At 37.5% G+C, this 22884-nt stretch overlaps 1 protein-coding gene across 1 annotated transcript; it reads right to left on the reverse strand.

Moving 5' to 3' along the window:
• Positions 1-3586: 3586 nt before the first annotated feature.
• Positions 3587-22535, reverse strand: Rab32 (RAB32, member RAS oncogene family). The gene is made up of 3 exons (XM_026401959.2): positions 22219-22535; positions 11180-11457; positions 3587-6669 (listed from the first exon to the last, which is right to left on the reverse strand). Exons 1-3 carry the CDS (start codon positions 22463-22465, stop codon positions 6520-6522), a joined length of 675 nt encoding a protein of 224 aa, XP_026257744.1. The 5' UTR covers positions 22466-22535; the 3' UTR covers positions 3587-6519.
• Between the last annotated feature and the right edge of the window lie 349 nt (positions 22536-22884).

Genomic DNA, 22884 nt, shown 5'->3' on the forward strand with positions numbered 1-22884 from the left:
TAAAACAACTATTAGAACAATTACCGGCCATGTCATATTGGACATCTTACCTGAAACATCACGAGTGGGAACAAAATAAAAAACTGCACATAAGGACTTAATGGATTTTGTCTACTGTTGCTTCTTTAATAAGAGCAAATTGAGTGGGTAGAGAAGCTAATAGGTGACTCCACTTGACAGAACTCGTTTCATTTCCCTTCTCAACTTCATCATTAACCTTGGTTTGAAAAGAACAAGGAAGCATCAAAAATGAACCTACAAATATGTCATTTAGTAAAGGTTAAAAGACAGACTCTTTTATAATATGCAGTTCCAAAAATATCATTGCCAGTAGCCACCTAGAAGCTTGTCCACCCCATTAATGAGACAAGAAAGTATCTGTTTCCCTTCTTTTTCTGTTGATTTAGTATATGGTATGAGGAATTATAGGAGAGAAGAACTGTAGTCAGCACCTCTGAGATGTAACAATGGGATTGGGGAGCTAATAATCCAATAGTAGTTCATGCTCATGCATGGACATTGCTTTGACTAAACTTAGTCATTACATCAGAATTATATCTGGCACCCACAAGTCAGGAGAGCCACAAATCAGTTAAGGAACTGGGCACAGGATTGGATTTCATGTACTGTGTATGGATTTAGCTTAATTTGTTTCATCCTAGAGCTGAATTAAAATATGCATGGAATAAATTATTTGGGGAGCCTTCATTAAATTGTGAAATACCTTGAAAATCTCTTGCAGAGTGAAATAATTATTTTACATTACTTTTGTACTTAAATAAAAATGTGTGATGAGAACGCATTGAAATAAATATTTTTATATACAAATACACAAATAATATCAGAACATAACATTTTAAACTTAGCCTGGATTTAGCAATCAGTCTTCAGTCTTCACCTGATACTGGGATGAAGTATAAGATGTTTAAATATTTGACCATAAGCTAGTTTCTACTTAATCTATTACCATTAATTCAGAACATTCTGGGCTTACAATTTTATGTCCCTGAGGAATGATTTACATAACTACCCTTTCATCAAGTCTCTGTTTTACTGTAATTCCTTTCCATATAAGCTCTACTATTGCCATATTGTACATGCATTGCATTTATCATCAAATCATCTTCCTGTTAAATAATATTAGATAAAAATGTTTATATAGTATTACAAAACAGTCTGAGAATATATTCAGTTTTTAAAGATGTTATGCTAGGAAAAATTAGACTCTTCTTCTAGCTATTAAAATTATTCTGAATCAAACCAGCATGAAAGTACAATGGCACTGTATTTCTATAAGAGAAAAGTTTTTGAAGGCTACTTAAGTTTGTAATCAACAATAACAAAAAAAACTAAATCCATAGAAATTAGTCTTTCACTACAGATAGACAAGAAAAGCAGTATTGAATTGAAATTGAAGTTAGATTTAATCATCATTATTATAAGACCCCATTTAAAGCAATTGCTGTATTCCTTTAAAGTTCTGTAGGCTCTCAAATCACAATTTAACAGCATGACTCTTAAGACTATAGACAAAAAAGCAAAAGTTCTATAAATGCATGCTATAAATTCACGCAAATAATCATGCAACTACAAAACAGCATCATGTTATTTTATTTTTTACAGTACTGGAAATTGAACCTAGGTGTGTTCTGTCACGGAAATATGTTCCCACGGTTCTCCATACATTTCCCAGGCTGGCCTCATTGAAATTCTTCTGTCTCAACCTCCAGAGTATATGAGACTACAGGTGTGTGCCACAATGCCTGGCCATTGCATGTTATCTCAAGAACATAATCATAATTTATTAGATTGTAATATAGAAACATTTAAAACTTCAGAGCCTGATGGTGGAATGTGATGGTCATGTAATGAAGACACGAATTGGTGTGAACATACTTTATATACAACCAGAGGTATGAAAAAAAATGTGCCCTATATGTGTAATATGATTGTAAAACATTCTGCTTTCATTTATTTTTTAAAAATCAGTACAAAAAAAATAAAAATTCAGAGCCATTTTGATAGCAGTAAGAAGACTGAAAACAATGAATTTGATGAATCTGGTTTGGGAAATGTCAATGGAAGTGTTGGAGAATACCAGGTATTAAAGTGACTTCAGAAATAGTGGATTGAATCACTAATATGTAAATTGAGTCAGTAGTCCTTTAAATGTAACTCTAGAACTGATCATCTCATCTTTCTTTCTCCTCTCCCATATATGCACCACTTAAAGAAACAGAAATTTAATTTTTTCTTTTTTTTCTCTTTTTTTTTTTTTCAGTGCTGGGGATTAAACACATGCTAGGCAAGAACTCCACCACTAAACTACACTTCCAGAACTTGAATCATGCCTTCATAGGTTCATCTTTCAAAACAGAAGCTTATATAGGAAAAACATAAGGTGGTCTTACATGCATATAAATCCTGTTCTTCAAATGGCAGTTGTCTGTCTTTGAACACTCTCTAAAATGAACAACAAAAATTCACCCCATGGAAATGTAGACATACACTTTAATTCTAAGTTTGATATTTTGTGCTATTAATCTTTAAGCAATTAACAGATTTGTTAAATAAACCAGATATGTAATATCTGGGATGGGTAAAATCAGTGATGATGTGATTAATGTAGTAAAAAAATAGTATAATAGTATAATTCAAACTACTTTTTGTTTTTTAAAGCACTATGTTCCAAATGGAAATGCTCTTTTCCATTCCAATGATAGTGTAGAAAACACTGTGATTAGTGTAAAATAAATTGTCAATAACACTTGTAATCCATTGCCATAAACACTGTCTAAAGCTAAACTCAGCTTTGACCAACATCACCAATTCTGGCACCGCTCTGAGGCAAATGCAACCTTTCCAGATGGCTCACTAAGTCTTTAAATTGTTTATACATATTTTTATATAAATGTTACCACACTACTGTACAATATCTCCTACTATGGATATAGCATTGACTGTTTTTACTTTTTTCCTACAGAAGGGCATTTAGATTGTTTCTATTTTTTCCCATAAATGTATATAAGCAATGCTGTGGTGAAGAGACTTCTTTATCTTCTTCCCCGTATACTCCCAAGAAGGTACTTATCCACAGTTGACAGTAAGAACAAATACTTTTAAAATGTTAAACTTAATTCCCTGTGTTGAAAATGAAGGGGAAGAGACTCTTAAACATCCTTTTCCAAGAGTTATTTATATTAAAAACCTTTCAAGTTATTTCTCTATTTGAAATGTGCTAATTCTTTTATAAACTAACTTAGCCACTCACTAGCTTTCTTGAGGATCTGGGAGTCCATCTCTGAAATGTGATCATCAGGGAGGAGAGTCCTCTACTTCATAGCTTCTGTAGTGGGTGGGGTAGAAGCCTTGAACCTGGTAGGTACCTCACACCAAGTCACAAACCTACCTTTTCTCATACAGCCCTGAGAAACTGATCTTTCCTTTAGATAAAAACAGCTGGCTAATAAGGATGATCATCCAATTTCTAAGTGGATTTAGGATGAACTGCTTAGTCCTTTTGATGGAGGACTAGTTGTTGTTTATATTAAGATATGTAATCTGCTGAATCTCCCTGATGGAGACAACTGTAGCCTGAATATATAAAAGAATGAAATTTCCTCTTGTCTTTGCAAACTCTTATTGGATTTCCTGTAATTTGCATCACATTTTGATTTAACACTTATTCAATAATAAAACACTCATTTATCTTATATCTCTACTGAGAAATTTTCTGGATCAGGAAGGGATTTGGTTTTGAAGTATATTTCCCTATTGATTAACAGGTTCACTTCTTGGTAAGACATGGACTAGTAAGGTAAACTGAATAGCAGTTTGGGGAGAAAACTTAATAGCATCTATTTAGATAAATTAAATTCAACAGCAATATATGAGTACCTATTTTTATATATGTACATGAATATGAAAGACATAATCAAACTTACACATTTTTATGAATCTAATATTACTGGCTTTATTTTCTACTTTTTTCCTTACTAATATTTGACACAGGCATACCTTTTCTGTAAAAATGGTGGTTTGGCATCCTTTGCCCATTTTTACTCATTGCATTTGTTAAGCCTCACCAAATTGGAGAGATTAATTTATTTTCTTTTGTCTGTTGCTTAACTTTGCTTATATCATCTTGCTCCAGAAGATAATTTGTTGTAATCAAAAGTATTTGTCTTTTCCTCTTTGGCTTTTAGCATTTGACAATGTAAAAAGATCTTAACATCAAACTTTCTCCATCCATGCCAAAGTTTTTGTACTATTGTTTCTTATGTTTACATTTAAACTATTTTCCACATTATATCATGTTGAGAGGTGAGATTGAATTGTGACTTACTTTATCCTCAAAGGGTTAACTGGTGGGAGCAACAATACTTGGAGATAACTCTAACCAGTCAAAACCCTAAGTCTTTGTTTCATTCAGTTCATGAAAGCAAATTTTTACTGATTTTCCATTGTTCAAAGTATTCAGACTTTATAATAACAATGATTTATAATCGGAAAAGAAAGTGCTATATTTTGAGTATTCATGTTTTGATTAATACCATACATTTTAAACTGAATAACATTTTACTATTGCTATTAAATATAGGAAGTTTTCAACAAGAACATCAGATTTTTTTTTTGTAAAAATGTATTTCTGAGCTCCATTCTTAGAAAGCTAACTCTGCAGGCCTGAAGGAATTTTCATTAAGCAATATGAATGTTTCACATGTTTCTCAGGAAACAAATTATACCTTGAAAAGTTACAATTTTTGACAACAATCACTTTTAGAAATATTATTGAATTACTGACATACATGTAGCAGATTAGACCATTGGTAATCTCATGACATGAGATTAACACAATATTAGTTGAATTATGATTATTAATTAAATCAACATCTTCTATTTCTTTACCTCAGAAATTCTGATTATATGTAGAATACATGTCTAAAGAGATCATCTGTGTGATTTGGGTTTAAGGAACAGAACGATCTATGCCTTATGGCCAAGAGCAACTTCTATTTATTGACAGAACACACCTGTCAGTGCAAATGCAGGCCTGTGTTGGTTTTCTCCCTATTCTCAAAAAATGTGTGGATCTTTTCTATCAAGTTCACTTAAAAAATGAGACAAATTTGGCCAACATCTCATTTTGTGTTACTTTTGGATTATGACACAAAGACCTTTAACATTTCTTTGAAAGAAATAAGTTGGAGCTTTCACATAATATATCTTTCAAAAATAAACAGCAAAAGTGAACAGACACAAAGTTTTCTAAGGCAGAAAGTATCTTCTTAGAACATTAGTTTAAAACACGGGCTTTAGTTAAAATATTTATTCTTTTCCTCCTTTGGGTTAAGTGGTAATAGAAATATTGTGAATCAGCTGAGGTTTCTCAAGCATTATATTTAAAATGTCTAAAATCTTTTATAAAAACTAACATGACTTAGTTTCTTTCATATCTCACAATATAGAAGCTGAAGTATAATTTTATGTACTCTGAAAATAGCTGCCTTGTGACCATTGCCATTACAGACCTGCAAAGCCTAACTCTGGTTAGAGCAAATTCCAACAGCCAGTCAAGGAGGCCCTTGGGGAGCAGCATAAGCAGCATAAGCACACACGAGGAGAGAGAAGAAATGGTCATTTACATTGTTTCTAAGTGACAGCAAACAAATCCGAAGGAGGCATCCAACATACAGGTATTGCAGGAACACTTTCTGAGTAATTAGGAATGGCACCTGAAAGTGTTAAAGGGGGAGTGTGACCCATTCTACACCAGCCATGACTGCTATAATTACATAATTAAGGGTAACAATTTTACATAAAGTACTGAAATTCAGAATAGAAAATATAATTGCTAGCCAAGCATGGTGGAGCACGCCTGGAATCTCCCTGACTTTCTAGGCAGAGGCAGGAAAATTGTAAGTTCAATGCCAACCTTAGCAACTTAGTGAGACTCTATCTCAAAATAAAATATAAAAAGGGCTAAGGATGTGACTCAGTGGTTAAGTGTCCCTGGGTTCAATTCCAATTAGTTAAAATATAAGAAAATAAGAAGAAAAAAGAAATAAGAAAAGAAAAGAAAGAGGAAATCAAGTTACTAAACATGAACTTCCAAGTGTTGTGTCTAACACCCTCATTGTAGAGTGAGGATGGAATATGGGGACAAAGACATACTCAAAATGGAAGGAACACCACAGGGAAGCTTTATTACCACCCCGAGCGCTTACACTAAGAGCTACCACTTGGAATCATTTACAGAGCTGTTTAAAGGGATGTAAACATGATCCTGCAGATGATGGCAACAATAACAAAAGCCTAGGTGGGGGTCATCTATTTAGCTGCAGGGCCATTAGCAGGGATACCTCTCCAACTGTTCCACTTTCAAATGAGCAGCGGTGCCCTGTGGAGTTGCACTGTGATGTGCATCTGTGGGGAGATTAACAGTGCAGAGGGTTACTGATCACCATTCTTGGGCACATGCTTAGGACTGAGGCAGGCACATGAGAACCAGAAGCCACGTCAGCAGCACTGGGATCTGCGTGCTTCTGTCATGCTCTTCGGATCCAGTTTAATTATGCCCTCATCATTTTCTTCACTAGAAAAGCTTTGGTGGTTTGTCAGAATATTCTCCACAAGGAACCGGGCGGCTTCATCTATGTTTATGTTATCCTGTAATACAGAAGCAAAGAACAGAATCAGTGGTCTGGTCCATTCTTAGAATAAAGCATTGAGTACTAAGGACAACTAGGGAAATTTGCCAGAGGGGGCACTGTAAGTATACCAGCTATAATTTTCTTTAGTAATAAAGTGCACATTAAAATTCAATGCCATTGAGTCATGTGTCTATGAAAAGAACCCACTTCTTTTTAGCATGGACACACTATTTGATATTCCTGTTGTAACTTTTGTCATTGAGGCTCAATGTGCTATCTCAATGGTTGAAAATGTAAACATGATCCTACAGATGTTGGCAACAACAACCAAAGCCAACCTACGGGTCATCTATTCAGCTGCAGGACGACTAGCAGGGATACCTCTCCACCTGTTCTACTTTCAAATGAGCAGCAGTGCCCTGTGGAGATGCACTGGGTTGACACATAGATGGAAGGCATTCAGATTAGAAAATCGGTGCCCTTGAATGCTGTGTTAGTCAGCTTTTTATTGCTGTGACTAACACCTGAAAAAAAAATCAACTTAAAGGAAGATTTATTTTGGCTCATGATTTCAGAAGTTTCTGTCCAAGGTCAGCTGATTTCCATGACTTGGACCTGAGGAAAGGCAGAACACTATATGGCAGAAGGGTGTGGCAGAGGAGAGCTACTTACCTCATGGTAGCCAGGAAGCAGAAACGAGAAAGGAATATGATTCACCCTTCCAGGGGACAGCCCCAGTGACCTACTTTCTCCAATTATACCCCACTTCCTAGAGTTTCCACCACCTCCCGATAATCCATTCAAATTATGAATCAATCAATGGATTAATCCACTGATGTAGCTGAAGTTCCCATGATACAATCACCTACCTAAAGGCCCCACCTCTGAACACTGCTGCATTGGGGACCAAGCTTTCTATATGTGAGACTTTGGGGGACATTCTAGATCCAAGCCATAACAAAGATGTAATTCAAATATTCAGTATACATTAAGAAGAAAACTGTGAAAGGGCTCAAATCACATAAAAAAATGTACCACACTGCTCCTCCATCTGTGAGTACAGATTGCTACTTTTAGTTGTCATGCATAAATTAGACTGAAATGATGTTGTGAGTGTGATGTCCATTAAGGATACCCTAAGGAATTATTAGCTATCACAGCATTTGTGTGACTATTTTAGAAGTTATCAGAGAACACATAATAAGCAGCACATAGCAAATACTGTTCTTGCTTTCTAAAATAAGTTCAGATTTTGCAAAATATCACAATAGTATGATTTACTGTATACTCTTCACTCATTCCTCAAAAGTTAACAGCTTAGATAAACCAGAGTACAACTTCTGAAATCAGGAAATGAGATAACAACCTTAATCTATCAACCTTACTTAAATTCCACCAACTGTCTCAAGGCCTGTTTCTGACGCAGCTCCACAAGCTATATTTTGTTGCCACGTGTCCCTAGACTCCTTTCATCTGGAATGGTTCCTCAGTGCCCTCTTGGAGAACACTAGCCAGAGAATACCCCTCATTCTGGGCCTGCCTTATGTTTCCTTATCATTCAAGTTTTACTTTCTTGGCAGGACTAAGACAGGAGCCTGTGTCCTTCTCAGACTATCAGGAGACACACGAATTAATGTCATGCTGCCAGGCTTATCAATTAAGATGTTACCAGCTTTCCCCTTTGTACGCTGTAAGTGTAATACGTAAGTACTCTGTTTCTCACCATGCTTTTCCTCACTGATGTTAGATCTATTATTTCCTCCTTAAAACAATTATTATTACTGCAGGGTTTAATGGTTGACTTTTTAATTCCATCATTCCTTCTACATTTATTATTTGAGACTCCACTGTTAAGGAAAGGTTCTTCTTCAAGTATTTAACATTTATTTATGCATATTATGGATTATTTGCTTCTATGAGTTAAGCCCATTACACTAGCAATTTTACTTTGTTGCTCTTATATGCAGGCTCCCATGTCTTTGTGACATGCCTCACATCTGGTGAATTCTTTTTTAGTTTCTGGAACCATAGAACATCTCAGGTACATCTTTACATGTCATTTCCTCCAGCCAAGGAGTCAATTATTTTTGCAGTCATCCTAAGTCTTTTTATTTTAAAACTATTCAAAAAAAATTTCTGAGGACTAGGTAGGTTCATTCATATTACAGTGTCATTGCTTCCAACCCCTCTCAGCAGATAGAGCTAGTTAAACACACACACACACACACACACACACACACACACACACACACACCCCTACACATCTTTACTTTTCTGTTAATCTCTGTTTATAAATATGTGTGTATGTATGTATATGGAACTATATATATTTATATATGAAACATGTTTATATTGGAATCTCCAACTGAATTCAGTACCATGAGATTCACTATTTGTGTCCCCTTTCTCAGACCAGGGAAACCTGGAAGAGTTGTGCTATTTGTTTAGGTTTCTTTCATAGCATCAATAGTTCTTTAAAACTTTGTACCCAAGATAAGAATTAACTTTAGTAGAAATATAGATCTTCAGATGTCCAACTGTTATCCAATCCACATCATATCCATCACATCAATAATTATAAAATTCTCTAGCTGCATTTGGTTATAATTCCCATACAAATTTCCATATTTTAGTAAAATCAATCTCAAAGTTTAAAGTCAGAAAATGGTGGTGTTTTTCCATAAAAGGGAAAGGATGAAATTCACAAATTCAAATTGTCTTTTGGCTGTATTCCTATTAGAATGCTGACCACTGGAATCCAAGCAAAAATCAGATGGCTGGCTCTAAAGTATAACTATTAATGACACTTAGGCAATACTTGAAGCTTGACCCAAAATTTTTAACTTAAAATTCATGTTACTGTTTTACTTTCTGAAGATTCCTGGCTTATTACACAGGAAATTTTTAAAAGCCATTTTTAATATATTTGTAGGGAAGCGTAGAACATACCTGACCCTTTTAACCAATTTTCCCCTCACCTATCCATGTAATTTCATTTGTAAATATAACAAAGCAGATTGCTTACACACTCTCAAATTATACACCACGTGACATCATCATTTATGACACTTACATGTAGTTTCTGGGAGAAAATATCCACCTATTAGCTGAAATATTAAGTCAAATAAAACTTAAAGTGGAATTTTATCTGCAATATAGAAAAACTATGCAACCAAATGATATGCTTGCATAAACATTTTCATGTACTGTTATCCTTTTTTTTTTCTTTTTAATGAAGCTAGAAAGTTAAGGCAATTCACTCAGCAGACAGAGCTGCAGCCCTGAAAAATTCCTTCTCTTTGGAATCCTTTCCTCTGGACACTTCATCCTTCCTGCCAGATGAGTGCTGATGCACCATCTCGGGACTTCATCTTTCTTGTGATGCAATTTTTCATTTGTGAAAAAAAGTAAGATGCATATTTATCTAAACAAGGAGTCTGTGGCATAGGAATGCACACTCCTGCCTCCAGGAGACACTCTTTTTGTCCTGAGACTCCACCATCACTTAACATCCCAAGGTGACCCCTCAGTAGAGTCTTTCATTACTTGCTTTCATCATTATGATCACCACTGACATCAAATTATCTTTCATTTAAAGGAAAGTTTCTAGTAAAACCAAAAGTAAACTGGCGTTCAGTCTCCAGAAGAGGGAGGTGATTTGGAGGAACAATGATACACATGCACACACATGCTTATACATAAAAGAAATCTACAGAGCACATTCTAAAAGCTGGAACTCTATTATGAACATCAAATTCAGGATTTGGTGCTTATCATCACAGGATTTTCACAAATATCATCATTATTCTATTTAACCCTCTTATAGAAACATCCGCTGCGCCCAACCTTCCCCATATTTTGTACTTCTCATTTTCACCTTCCCTTTTTTATACACCTAGATGGTTAAGCTTTTGAAAATTCACTTTACTAGGTTTTCCCCTTCAAACAAACATTTCATCCAGCTCTCAACAATGGAAGACAAAAATTCTACTATACTATTCATGAAGAAGCTTGTCACATACATTGACAGCTTCCTCTTGTTCCAATCTTTCCTACACAGTTAATCTAAAGCTTTTCAAACATCTTCTGAATAAATCTGTTTGCTGACCGCTCAATGTCTTTGTTTATCCTCTATATGACATACACCTTCACCAGAGGCATGTCTTCACATTCTTTAAGCCTTTTGTAAAAGTCAAAAATTCTTGTAACTGACAATATACCTTATCTCTCACTCCAGTAGCATAAGAAGTACCTCGGTTAAAAAAACCTCACAGAAAATGTCACTTGATTTGCCTGATTTACTCATTTTCATTTTAATGCAAATATTCGGCTGGCCTTTGACTCACTTCCCCATTATCCAGTTTTTAAGCATTCCTGATACAGAATGGGGAAAGCTATAATATACCCATGTGTTGCTTTTTCTGGCCTCAGAAAACCCTTCACAGAAATCCATCTAAATATTTAACAGTTACGGCTCAAACTGAGAAGGTAAGCAGAAGGGCAGATTCATCCAGGGCAGATCTCACCTTGGCAGAGGTTTCAAACCAGCCAGTGAAGCCATGGTCTTTGCAGAACTGGTCCATCTGGGGAGGACTCTGGGCAGCATCCCTCTTCTGGTCACACTTGTTAGCTAAGAGGACTGCAGGAATAGGGCTGCCACTGGGAAGATGAACTTTACTATCCAGATCATTTTTCCACTTTAAGACTGCCTCAAAAGTGGAGCCTCTGGATATATCAAAGACTACAAAAGCACCAACAGCTTCCTTGTAATACACTCGGGTCATGTTGCCAAATCGCTCCTGCCCTAGAAATAAATATAAAAATAGAGTAAACACTCTTAATTCTTAAGAGTCATATTTAGGTCTGACCCCATGCCCAAAGAATAATACTGTCAGCAAATACCTCCCATTCCAGAGCAACATAAACCAGTGAGATTAAGGTCATCCATACAGAACCAGGACCTGCAAAGCAAAAGAGGCTGACAATTTGCTTGAACACATCATTAACTAGTTTTGTGTTCTGTGTGTGTATAACACACATGTGATGAATTCAACATGACAGTACTGAAGGCTACAAAGTTGGTCATTTCTTCATTCTCTCCTTTTAGTCTAAGAGAGGATAAACAATTGAGGAAAACAGAAAGCTGGAAGCGGAGGCAGAGACAAGAATAGCAGAAAATTGAGTTTGCAGGAAGGAGATAAGGGCAGTGGTCAAATGCTGGTCAGAATGATTAGAACTAGACAGGAGATTAAGTAGCTCATGCTCTCATCTGTCCTTCACATCTCGAGGCTAAACCCTCTTCTGAGTCAACAGGCAAAATTGAGCTCCTCTAAGATGCAGACACATGAGAACCTACAGTTTCAGAACAAGAAGTGGCAATTGGTTGTAATTATAAGCAGGATAAATTGCAGAGTTCTTCAAATCTCATTGACATTTGAAAATATTTCAACTTATGGTAAGCACTCTGGATAAATTATGTTCCTTCCTATATTTTTGTTCATGCATCACACAGGATTATTACAAAGCATTGTCTCACAATCTGTGACCACACTAACCTTTCACATAGCAAGGCGCTTATCTTCAACTGACAGATAAAAAGACAGACAAAATTATAATACCAACTAATGCAGGTCTTCTGACTCCTCAAGCCTCTAGGTTAAGATTCTCAACTATCTTGTAGCTACTTTTGACTTGTTTCAGGTGTCAAATTACTGACTAGGCTGGGAGGGGGTTAACAGAAATCAATGTGAGTTTAAGATTTATAACTCCTGAATCTATGATAGGATATTTTCCTCTTAAAACACATGATGATAAACAAGCTTTATCTGTCTTTTATTGATGCAATTTTAATCTACACTTTATTCCCACAAATGAAAAGCTACCTTAAATTACAAAATTCTTTCTCCTCCAAACACCACAGTGCATCATACAATGTTATATATTGCTTTATAGAATAGGAAAGAAGAATATGACAACTGTCAAGCTATCTGAATACATTTATAGTTCACTTGCTTTGTGGAAATTCCTCACATAGGTGTATCTAAAGTAGTATTACTATAGTCCAAAGGTCAGAATTTTATTCTGACAAATGGACACATATAAAACCCTTATATTATAATTCATAGTTTATTGGTAAGATGAATCACATCAGCCAGCTATAGAGTTCATTTAATCAAAAGGCTAATATTTATAAAAAGTTAACATTGCAGCATTTTCTGTAAACATACATATAATAATCATATAGGGCATGCCAACCCAGGATATTTCAAATATTCAAAGTCAAAATCACTGTTCTTCAGAAAAACTACTTATAGGTGCATTAAAATGGTTCAGACTTCAATTTCTACTGAAGATAAGTATCACCAGCCACTTCCATTTTTAGGCATTTTTAATTATTGAACATGAAAGGACAGGAAGAGTAACTGCAAGAAGAATCATGGCAAGAATCATGGCATCATTAAGATAGATTAATAAACATCAAAGGATTAAGATTTCAAGATATTTACATAGTTATAAGAAGTTACTTCTTTGGACTATCCTTTTAATCTAACAAAGAGGATAGGGTGGCAAATGAGTAAAAGAAAAGTATATACATCCAGATGTTACAAAGAGCAACTAAGCTTTGGTGACTACTGCTTCTTTTAGTGAAGCACCTATAAATCTCAAGTAATTTCTTTTATTAATCACACTAAATGATGTTAAAATTTATTCATATAAACTTTCTGATAAATGTTAATCAATTTTCTTTAGATCCCAAGGTGAGGATTTAAATCTCCCTGACAGCCCTCATATCAGCTGCTTTGTCTTAACAATGACACTACATCAAATCGAAAAAGTGTCAATTAAGCAAATGAAAAGAAAAGTAACTAGGAGATTACAAAAAAAAATTTGAAAAAGATTTGTACTTGGAGTAAGTACATTTAAAAACTCTCAAGAATTCCACAGCAGACGGTGAAAACTCAATAAATAATCAAAAGAAGGGAACACCCACTTTACCAAAGTGCAGGCAATTTCTGCCATGCTGAAATTGAGTTGAGTCCTGGTTGAGTCCTGATGAAGTCTTGTGACAGGAGAGGCTGGGTAGTGGAGGAGGTCTATGTTTATGAAACACACTCATGAATTTTGCTGCATTGGGGTGCACATGTGCAAAGTTAAAGCTTGCTTAATCAGAACCTTGGGGAGCATCTTCATAATAGGTTTGTTGAATGAGTTCAGGTTAGTTCAGGAAGAAATCTAACCAATAACATCTTCTTTGAGCAGTACTGGAATGGTCATGACAGGGAGGCACCCCAAATTATCTAGTCTGACCTCTCTTATTTTATAGATGAGAGAATAAATTCCCAGGAGAAGAAATTACCTGAATTTACTGGGTTGATTTGTCATCTACTATGCTGTCTAATCTGAGTCAGATGTTTGCTGCAGTAGGCATTTCTGCATGTGGCCTGTGTGTCCACAGACCCTCTGCAGTGTGAGCATTTAGTGACTTGCTTAAGGATGGCACAGTGCTACTACAGAAGTCATATCTCCTTCTGTATGTCATGCTGGGCTTCACCCACAGAAGCTAAGGAATGACCTTTTCTTGCTGAGTGCATTAGTCACTAATATTAGGGACATTATTGTCATCCACGTGCTGTTGGAGTACTGACAGCGCATTCCTAGTGACTGTCATAATGTCTTGACCTGTGAACAGTGTGCTACTGCCTTCTTTGGAGGAAGGAATTGTGATTATAACTGGACATCTTAGCATAAAAAAAGAGGAGAAACACAGCACAGTGCTAGTCTACAGGCGCAAAAGATACTTAAATATTCACACAACCTATTCTACACGTGTTGGCAATAATTGAAATGTTTACCTTAATAATCAGAGATACCCAATAAGAATGGCACTAAGAAGAGCATAAGAGCCAGGCACAGGGGCACATGTCTGTAATCCCAGCAGCTCAGGAGGCTGAGGCAGGAAGACTGAGTTCAAAGTCAGCCTCAGCAAAAGTGAAGCAAGCACTAAGCGATTTAGTGAAACCTTGTCTCTAAATAAAACATAAAAAACAGGGTTTGAAATGTGGCTCAGTGGTTGAGTGCCCCTGAGTTCAATCCTTGTTAACCCCCCCACACCAAAAAAGAACTTCAGTGTAGGGATGTAGCTCAGTGGTAGAGTGCTCGCCTAGCATGCACTAAACCTTGGGTTGGATCTCCAGCACAGAAAAGAAAACAAAACAATAACAATCTAAAAAAAAACATAAATAGAACATCATCAAAAGAAAGAAATCAAGACCCTGTCTCAAAATTAAAAAATAAAAATAACTGGGAACATAGCTTAGTGGTAAACCATCTTTAGGTTCAAAGTACAGTAACAAACAAAAGAAGAACTTAAAGACAACAAAATTAGTGTTTCCAAGAATATGTACTCCCATTAAGTTAAAGACAATATACAAAACTATTTGCTTTATCTTCATCAAAGCTAATCAAAATCCTAAAAATGAAAGTATTTCCCTTCATATATGATAAGAAAAATATTAAATTCTTCTGTTATCAGAAAAACAAGTTAGAGATATTTTCTCTAGGGATTTTCATCACTGGTTTTGTTTAGATATTTAATATCTGTCTCTAAATTTTATATTCATGCTCCCATATAATTAGGTAAATGTATGAAGTTGGAGAATATAATGCTAAGTGAAGTAAGCCAATCCCAAAAACCCAAAGGCCAAATGTTTTCTTTGATATGAAAATGCTGACTCATAATGGCGATGGGCAGGGGGCATGGAAGGAATACAGGAACTTTAGATAGGACAAAGGGGAGGGAGGAGAAAGGAGGGGGTAAAGGGGTAGGAATGATGGTGGAATGAGTTAGACATCATTACTCTAAGTACATGTATAAAGACATGAATGGTGTGAAATACTTTGTGTACAATCAATGATTTCAAAAATTGTGCTCCATATGTAAAGTATGAAATGAATTGCATTCTGCCATCATGTATAACAAATTAGAATAAATAAATAATTTAATTAAAAAGTTTCTATTAATGTTAGTTGAAATTCAAAATATAAATCCCATAACCCAAACCCAATCAAAATGCTAGGATGAGGGGATGGCTAGCTAGTTTTCCAACTACACTTACCTTTTCCCATCTACTGAGGATTACCAAGCTACACATTACTACTCAAAGTGTTTCACTGAAAATGTATAGTTCCTAGTTAATAAATGGAAAGTTATTCAAAGAAAATCCCTAAATCTCATTGTGCATTTCTGGAATGAAGTATTTACAATAAGCTACCTCTAGCCATTGGTTATAAATGAATAATTATCTATCCAAATCAAAATTACTTACTGACTGGTGTCCAAACTCCTAATAGCCTTTTCCTTATGAGACACATTTAGTCCACAGGAGCACAATTATCCTGTCTCTGTCCTGAAAGTCCCTCTTGTATCCATATACCAGCCTTAACTAGAAACTCCTGATGGCTATGCAGGATGAGGATGTGATGCCACTTCTGGGAGTTGCTATGAATCTGAGAAAGGTACTGATAGATCATGGAGAGAATGTGAGGGAGTATTGGCAGCAGGGAGCTTGTCTGGTAAGTGCAGAACTGGAGCATCTCAAGAAGATGGGCAAGATGTAAGGGGGAAGCAAAACCAAAGGCAGAACAATGCTTCTTAATTGCAGTAAAGATCAGACTTGCCCAGGGTGCTCGGCAGATTGCAGTTTTCTAGACTCCAGGAATTCTGATTTGATAGTCATGAAGGATTGCTAGTTGCCTATCCCAACTTCCCCTCACAGAATTTCATGTGCATTTGATCAGACTACAGAGGCAAAGAACATAGTCTAAGGATAGCCCAATGGTGAAAAGCTTGCCTTTGTCCATGAAGACTTGGTGGTGCTGCTCCCAGTCCCGGAATTCCCAACCATAGACTTATGTATGAAAGAAGCAGCTCCTCTCCTGCTGAACCATCATGCACAGGCATGTTTATCAGATGAAGTCAAATCTGTTGACATGGTAGATGCTTAAAAATCTGCATCTTAAGCACCTCAAATGATTCTGATGTAAGAGGTACCATATAATCACACTAAGAACACTTAAACTCTTGGAATAATTTTAAGAAAGAACCAAAACCCACTGTAGAAGATGCTAAGAAAAAAATGTATGGAGAGAAGTGAGTGGAAGTAATAGGAAAGAAGATAATTTAGATCAACTGTCAGAAAAATCAACAGAAGTTCTGAATGAAATCTTCGCAATCCAGTTATTTTTCTGTGGTTGTCTCTCTCAAAAGAGTGAAGACCTACGCTTAGCTAACTTGAGCATAAAATGCAAAAGGCATTTGAAAATGCAACTGAAAGGATGCTAAAGCACCTTTCCTTGGTCCTCTGTCTCACCCTCCAGAAATTTCCTTGCATTTATATGAATACATTTTTCTCACCATTCCAGAAAAGATCTGTACACCTGTAACAGAATGTGAAATTGCCTACTTAGCCTGCTCTCCATAACCTAAGTATTGATTAAGTGTGAAGTGTTCACTATTTTAAGATTATGCTATTCCTGAGCTATAAGCCTAAGGTCTTCAAATTTTCTTTCTTCACAAGAGCATTTTTTCTTTCTATCTACTTCAGTATGTGCCAACAATATGTAATAATTTTTAATTTTCTATATTTTATGATGCTTTGACATCTTAAGGCCTTGCAGGCCTGGGGAGGTACTACCCCTACCAGAATTTACTCTTGTGTACAGATTGCAAACTACATGACTGCAAGCACAACTTTCATATGCAAACCAACCAATCCTAAATATATAAGTCCCCATCAGTCTTCACTTAGCAGACTCCTGTAGACTAGAACATTATTTCCCCAGTCTATCAGAACATCTCAGAGACCATTGAAATTACTCAAATTATCCAATCACAAACTTGCTTAGCTTATAAACCCTTGCTCAGATTCCACATACTCTTTCTACCTGGGCAATGGTCCCTGGTACTTCTTCCTATGGCCCTGTATTGCATAATATGACTCCTCATATATGGAACTGTGTCAATAACCAAACACTTTCAATGTCAATTGGCTCCTGGTCTTTGGCCTCATCATACAGAAATAAAAATAAAATTCTGGGTACATTATAAAACAGAATGAGTATTATAGAAAATTCCATGTAAAAAGTTTATCCTGAAATACATTTTAAAATAATATTCCAGCCCTGGAATAATAATACATGGTTTACAGGTTAGAAAACATCTATAATTACTGCCTTGCTTTTTCTACAACCATATACCAATAATACAACTTTGTTACATGGCAGAAGAGTGTATGGTTTAGAAATAGCTTTTCACAATATACAGAAAATGATGTAGCCAATCAAAAACTATCTACTTAAGAATTTCTGAGTCTCATAAGTAGAGAAGTATAATAACTATAAATTCCACATTAAAAGCAGGAGATACTGATTATTGCAATGAGTTATATGCTCCCATTTAGTGGTAATCAGACTGTTGAAAAACTATAAAAGAATTTTACTATTGATCTTACTAGTGAACCCAAACCTCCTATACTATCAAGTTTATTGTATTCCTATCTCAGAATCATGAAGTCTGTCTCTATAGCATTTTTACCTGTGTCTTCTTGTTCAAGTTGGTATACTTCTCTGTTTATACTCTGGGGCATCCAGAGCCTATAATGCAGTTCAGAAGAGAAACATTTCAGGCAAATATCTGGGAATAAAGGAAGTTTTAGAACTTCCTATCAGCATTCCACTGTCTCTATTAACCTGAGTATCTTTCAGCATAAAGGGCTGATTGAGGCTACTGAGAATGGCAACATATTCAGAAGGGAAAGGCCACAAGCATATCATTACCAGGAGAATTTCCATGAATGGTTATACAACTATGCTGTTATACTAATCAACTATCTGTCTGGTCAATTGTGAATGACAACCCAGACTGTGGACACAAAGGTGTCTCAGAACTTAGGAACTGAGAAAGATTTCAACATGTCAAGTGGAACAGCAGGTTTTTTTTTTTTTTTTTTTTTTGTAATTAAGCACAATAATTGAGCCTCAATAAGGCTTGGATGGCAAGATTGTACAAGATTATGATCACTCATATGTAATTTAGCTTGAAAAGAGCCTTTTAGATGAGTGTATGTAATCAGGCACCAATAAGCACCAGGAAAATTACTGTAGTATCTGTGTAAGACAGAGATTAGAAATAACTACCTAGACTAATTCTCCCAAACACTGACTCTTCATATTTAGAAAATTACTGAACGTTAATATCCAAGACTGATAGCTTAAAGGTCAGGAAAGCATCCAATGTAGTATTTCAAATTCTTTCTCATGAAGGTTTAATGGAGAGTTATGAAAAAGGGTAAGAAATTACTAGGTATTATAATTGGCAAAGTAAAGATGGATGAAGGCAATCAAGATCAACATTCTGCTTTAGGATTGGAACTGAAATAAGGGAAAATGAATTTAAATATAGCTTTATAGTGTTATATAATTTATAATGTCTTCTAAGCATGCATTTTATGTTTGGGTAACAATTATTACATGAACTTCAGAGTAGACTATTCCCAATTTGTCCTTGGTCCAAAGAAAGGTTGCAAATCACTTCAATCAATACATCAAATTTAAAGTATAAATGGGCAAACCTATTTTAGGATTTCAATCTGCCTGGAAAATTCCATAGTTGCTAGTAGCAAGTCTTACAAATCATGGTTACCCAAATATTATTTATCTACACTAAGCATTGAAAGGAGTATCAAGGATATCTCTTACTACATCTGAATTTAGTGTGCATTTATTCAGCTCTTTTTAAAATATAATTAAAAACTTTAATATTAGTATATTTGCTCTGTATTAGCAACAATCTTAAAGTAGGTATGAACTTAAGAGGCAGCAATTTGTCTTATACAAAAATAGTATTAAACTACATCTTTATTTTAAAACATGGCTTTAAAATGCCATGAAAAAATATTCATTAAGTTTTACAATTGAAAAGTTTATGGTTCTTAATTTGAAAAGTTCAACTAAATCTGATTGGCTACATTTATAGAAACCATTCAACAATTCTTGCTTATTACATTTGCCAAAGCTTTCCAGGACACATACTATTGGCATAACTACTTTATGCCCATACCCAATTTGAAAGCCTCCAAAATAATAATAATAATAAAAAGAAACTAGCAATAACACCAAACCTTAGGTTAGTCATATCAAGTGGCTGACTCCACCTCTTGTTTTGCAATCAAGGAATATTCCTATTCTTTGAGAATCCAATATGATCCAACTTTGTATTAACGCATAAGGCAAGTATGTTTAGCCTTGGGGGAAATTTTTGGAGTGGCCTTCATTACATCATTTCTACTAAATTCAAATGGTACAAGCTAAGGTTCTAGTTACTCAAATATTCAAACCAAACACAATTAATGATATAGCTCCCCCAAACTTTAGCCCAAATCTGTTATTTTTTGACTCTCAAAAGCCTTATATTAGGATTTCCTCTCTGAATATTTTACTTGGAAGAAGAACCTAATAATTTCTTATTACCTTATAATTTCACCTCTAATTTTATTAATTGCTGACGGGTACTTGCTGAATGGTACAACAGTTCCTGTTGAAACAACAGTAGCTTTACAACCAGAAATCCCTTTTAGAGATCTTAAAATGCTGCTTTTCCTCCCTGGCAAAGTTTGAGCTTTGGATTTAGGCAAATTGCAAAGATATCCCATTATGGCAGGTGTGATAAAAAATAGACAGGTCTCCTTCCTGGCTATTTTGGTCTGTTCAAGGACAAAAGGGAAGAGGTGATACCCAAAAAGAAAAACTCTTTGTTTTCTTAAGTCAACAATAGAAGCATTTTTACCTTGAAGCTTAAAAGCACGTGTCATAAAAAAATATATATATTGTTATTCATACTCTTGGCTTGCAGTAGGCCTCAAATATAATTTAGTATCTAAATGCTGTATTAATTTACATAAAGAATGAGACAAGTCAACTGCCCTTCTAGACAGAGAGTTAAAATCATGTTTGTGGAAAAGCTACACTGAGGATTGCTGGATGATGACTGTCACATGGTAGGCAACCTTTAAAATCCATGGCTTTGTCAAGAAGCAGTATAATGTTCACTTATGCTCTGGGCAACAGCAGGAAGTGTTTCGAAAGAACCTCTGGCTTGAAAAGATGACTTTTCAAACGTTCTTTTAGTTTCTGGTAGAAAAAGAAGAAGCAGTGCCCAAAGCGCTCTTTCCCTGAGGATTTGATATGTGTTCTCTTATCTGAGATATAGAAATCTGCTCTTTAAGTAAATGAGTATAAAGTTAATAATTCTTCAGTACTTCCTTATATGTAACGGGCTATAAAAGAGCACTTGGCAGACAGTAGCTTTGTGTTCCTCCCACTGTGCCCCCAGTTCATGTCCTTGATGGACTTTAGGGAAAGGGTCTGTAGGAAGGATGCTAAGGTGCCCTCTAACCCTAACCATGCTCCCATTCAATCAAATGCTCCATGGTTGACTGAACCTCTGCAATGAATGAACAAGATATACTTTGGTACCATTTTAGTAATTAAAATTTCCAGTAGTTTCCCTCTGTTTTAGATACCCACATTTCACCCACCACACTAGCCAAAGTACAGTTGTTCATAAATGAGTAAGAAGAATGTGTAGTTCCTCAAAGAGAATAAATCTTATATTATTCTCTTTGCCAGGGAAACAGTATGGTATTTATGGAATGGGGAGGAGAAGGCCAGGGGTAGAAGCAGGTGTTGGTTCAGGGAGGGGAATGGGAGGACAAAGTTTCAGGGAAACTTTCCCAGGTCTTCACCTGGGTGACCCAGCCTAGAGCAAGCTATTTGAGGAATGGAGTTTCCCTCACAAAGGCTGGGCTCAGATCCAAGCTTTTCTTGTCCATGGCTTGTTATTAGTAGGTTAAAACTTCTGGAATAGTCTTCCTGACTTCCTAATCTTGTGAGGAGAGAGAAAACCCTCCCCAAACTAGGACAGATCCAAGATGGGTGATGAATAACGGGCTGAAAGGAGCCAGGCTTTTAGTTGGGATTGTGCCCCTAACTGGCACATCTTTCAGTCACTCTGAACTTCAGTGACAGTTGAAGGAGGAGAGCTGGCGACCCCTCCAAACAGCCTTTCTAAGAACCCTGTCTCCCCTCCACGGGAACCCTCACTCCAACTCTTCCCGACATATTATGATCTTGTCATTCTTCAGAGTTAAAACTTCTGGAACAGCTCTTGTGGCTGGTCAGGCCAGAGAGCCCTGGGGAGCGGGTAGGGCCTCTTTTCGGACTCTTGGCAGTCCAGGGAGCTTCCCACCGACCTAGCAGGGCATCCACGCTGGGCGGTTGCTTATGCACTGCGCTGTCCTGCCTTGAAAGGCCTGCACTGCTGCCCACTCTGCCCCCCTCGAGAGTCCCCCGACCCCACCCCACGGCATCTTCCCACTTCACTTGAACTCTTTCTTCTGAAAGTACATACACGGGCAGAGAGTTCAGGGCGGAGGGAGGGAAAGCCAGGGGCCAGGGGCGGAGTCGCGGGGTGCCCCGCTGGGACTCGGGAAGCGGGCGCCCTGCTTACCCGCGATGTCCCACAGCTGCAGGCGCACCAGTGTCCTGCTGTCCCAGTTGAGGACTTTGAGGGCGAAGTCCACGCCGATGGTGGCCCGGTAGTGCTGGGAGAAGAGCTGGTGGACATAACGCTTGATGATGCTGGTCTTGCCCACGCCGAGCTCGCCGATGACCAGCACCTTGAAGAGGTGCTCGCGGGTCTCCGGCGCCGCGGCCGCTGCGGCCGCCCCGGAATCCCCTGCTCCCCCGCCCGCCATGGGCGCCGCGGCTCGGGCTGCTCTGGGCTCCACGCGGCTCCCCCGCCGCGCCCTCGGGGCCGCCGGGACGCGGCCACGGAAACTCCCCCGAGGCCGGCCGCCGGCCCGCCCTCCGCGCTCCGCCGCCAAGTCCGGCCGGTCACAGGACCCGGAACCCGCCGCACTCGCGACCGGGCGGGTCGGGGGCGGGCCGGGGGCCGGCCCGGGGAGGACACGCGAGAGGCCGCTCCCGTCGCGCCCGCGCCCGCGCCCGCGCCGGCCAGGCCAGTCCGCCGCCTCAGACTCCCTCCCCCAGTGCCCGCCGCCCCGCCGCTCGCTGGGAGGCCGGGCTGCCCCCTGGTGGGCCCCGCGGGCGCCGACCCAGAGCCCTCAGAGCGCCGTCCACTGAAGGCCGGAGCGGGCGCTGGGGCCGAGCCAGC

This window comes from Urocitellus parryii, chromosome 8, assembly GCF_045843805.1.
Source record: "Urocitellus parryii isolate mUroPar1 chromosome 8, mUroPar1.hap1, whole genome shotgun sequence".
Classification (NCBI taxonomy): domain Eukaryota; kingdom Metazoa; phylum Chordata; class Mammalia; order Rodentia; family Sciuridae; genus Urocitellus; species Urocitellus parryii.

Bases quoted from the DNA above. Each gene is read 5' to 3' on its own strand.
- Rab32 (XM_026401959.2), bottom strand. From the start codon at position 22,465: ATGGCGGGCGGGGGAGCAGGGGATTCCGGGGCGGCCGCAGCGGCCGCG. The intron at 11,458-22,218 runs GTAAGCAGGGCG...ATTTATTTCTAG, and splicing joins GCAGCTGTGGGACATCGCGG to GGCAGGAGCGATTTGGCAAC. The intron at 6,670-11,179 runs GTGAGATCTGCC...TCTGTATTACAG, and splicing joins GGTTTGAAACCTCTGCCAAG to GATAACATAAACATAGATGA.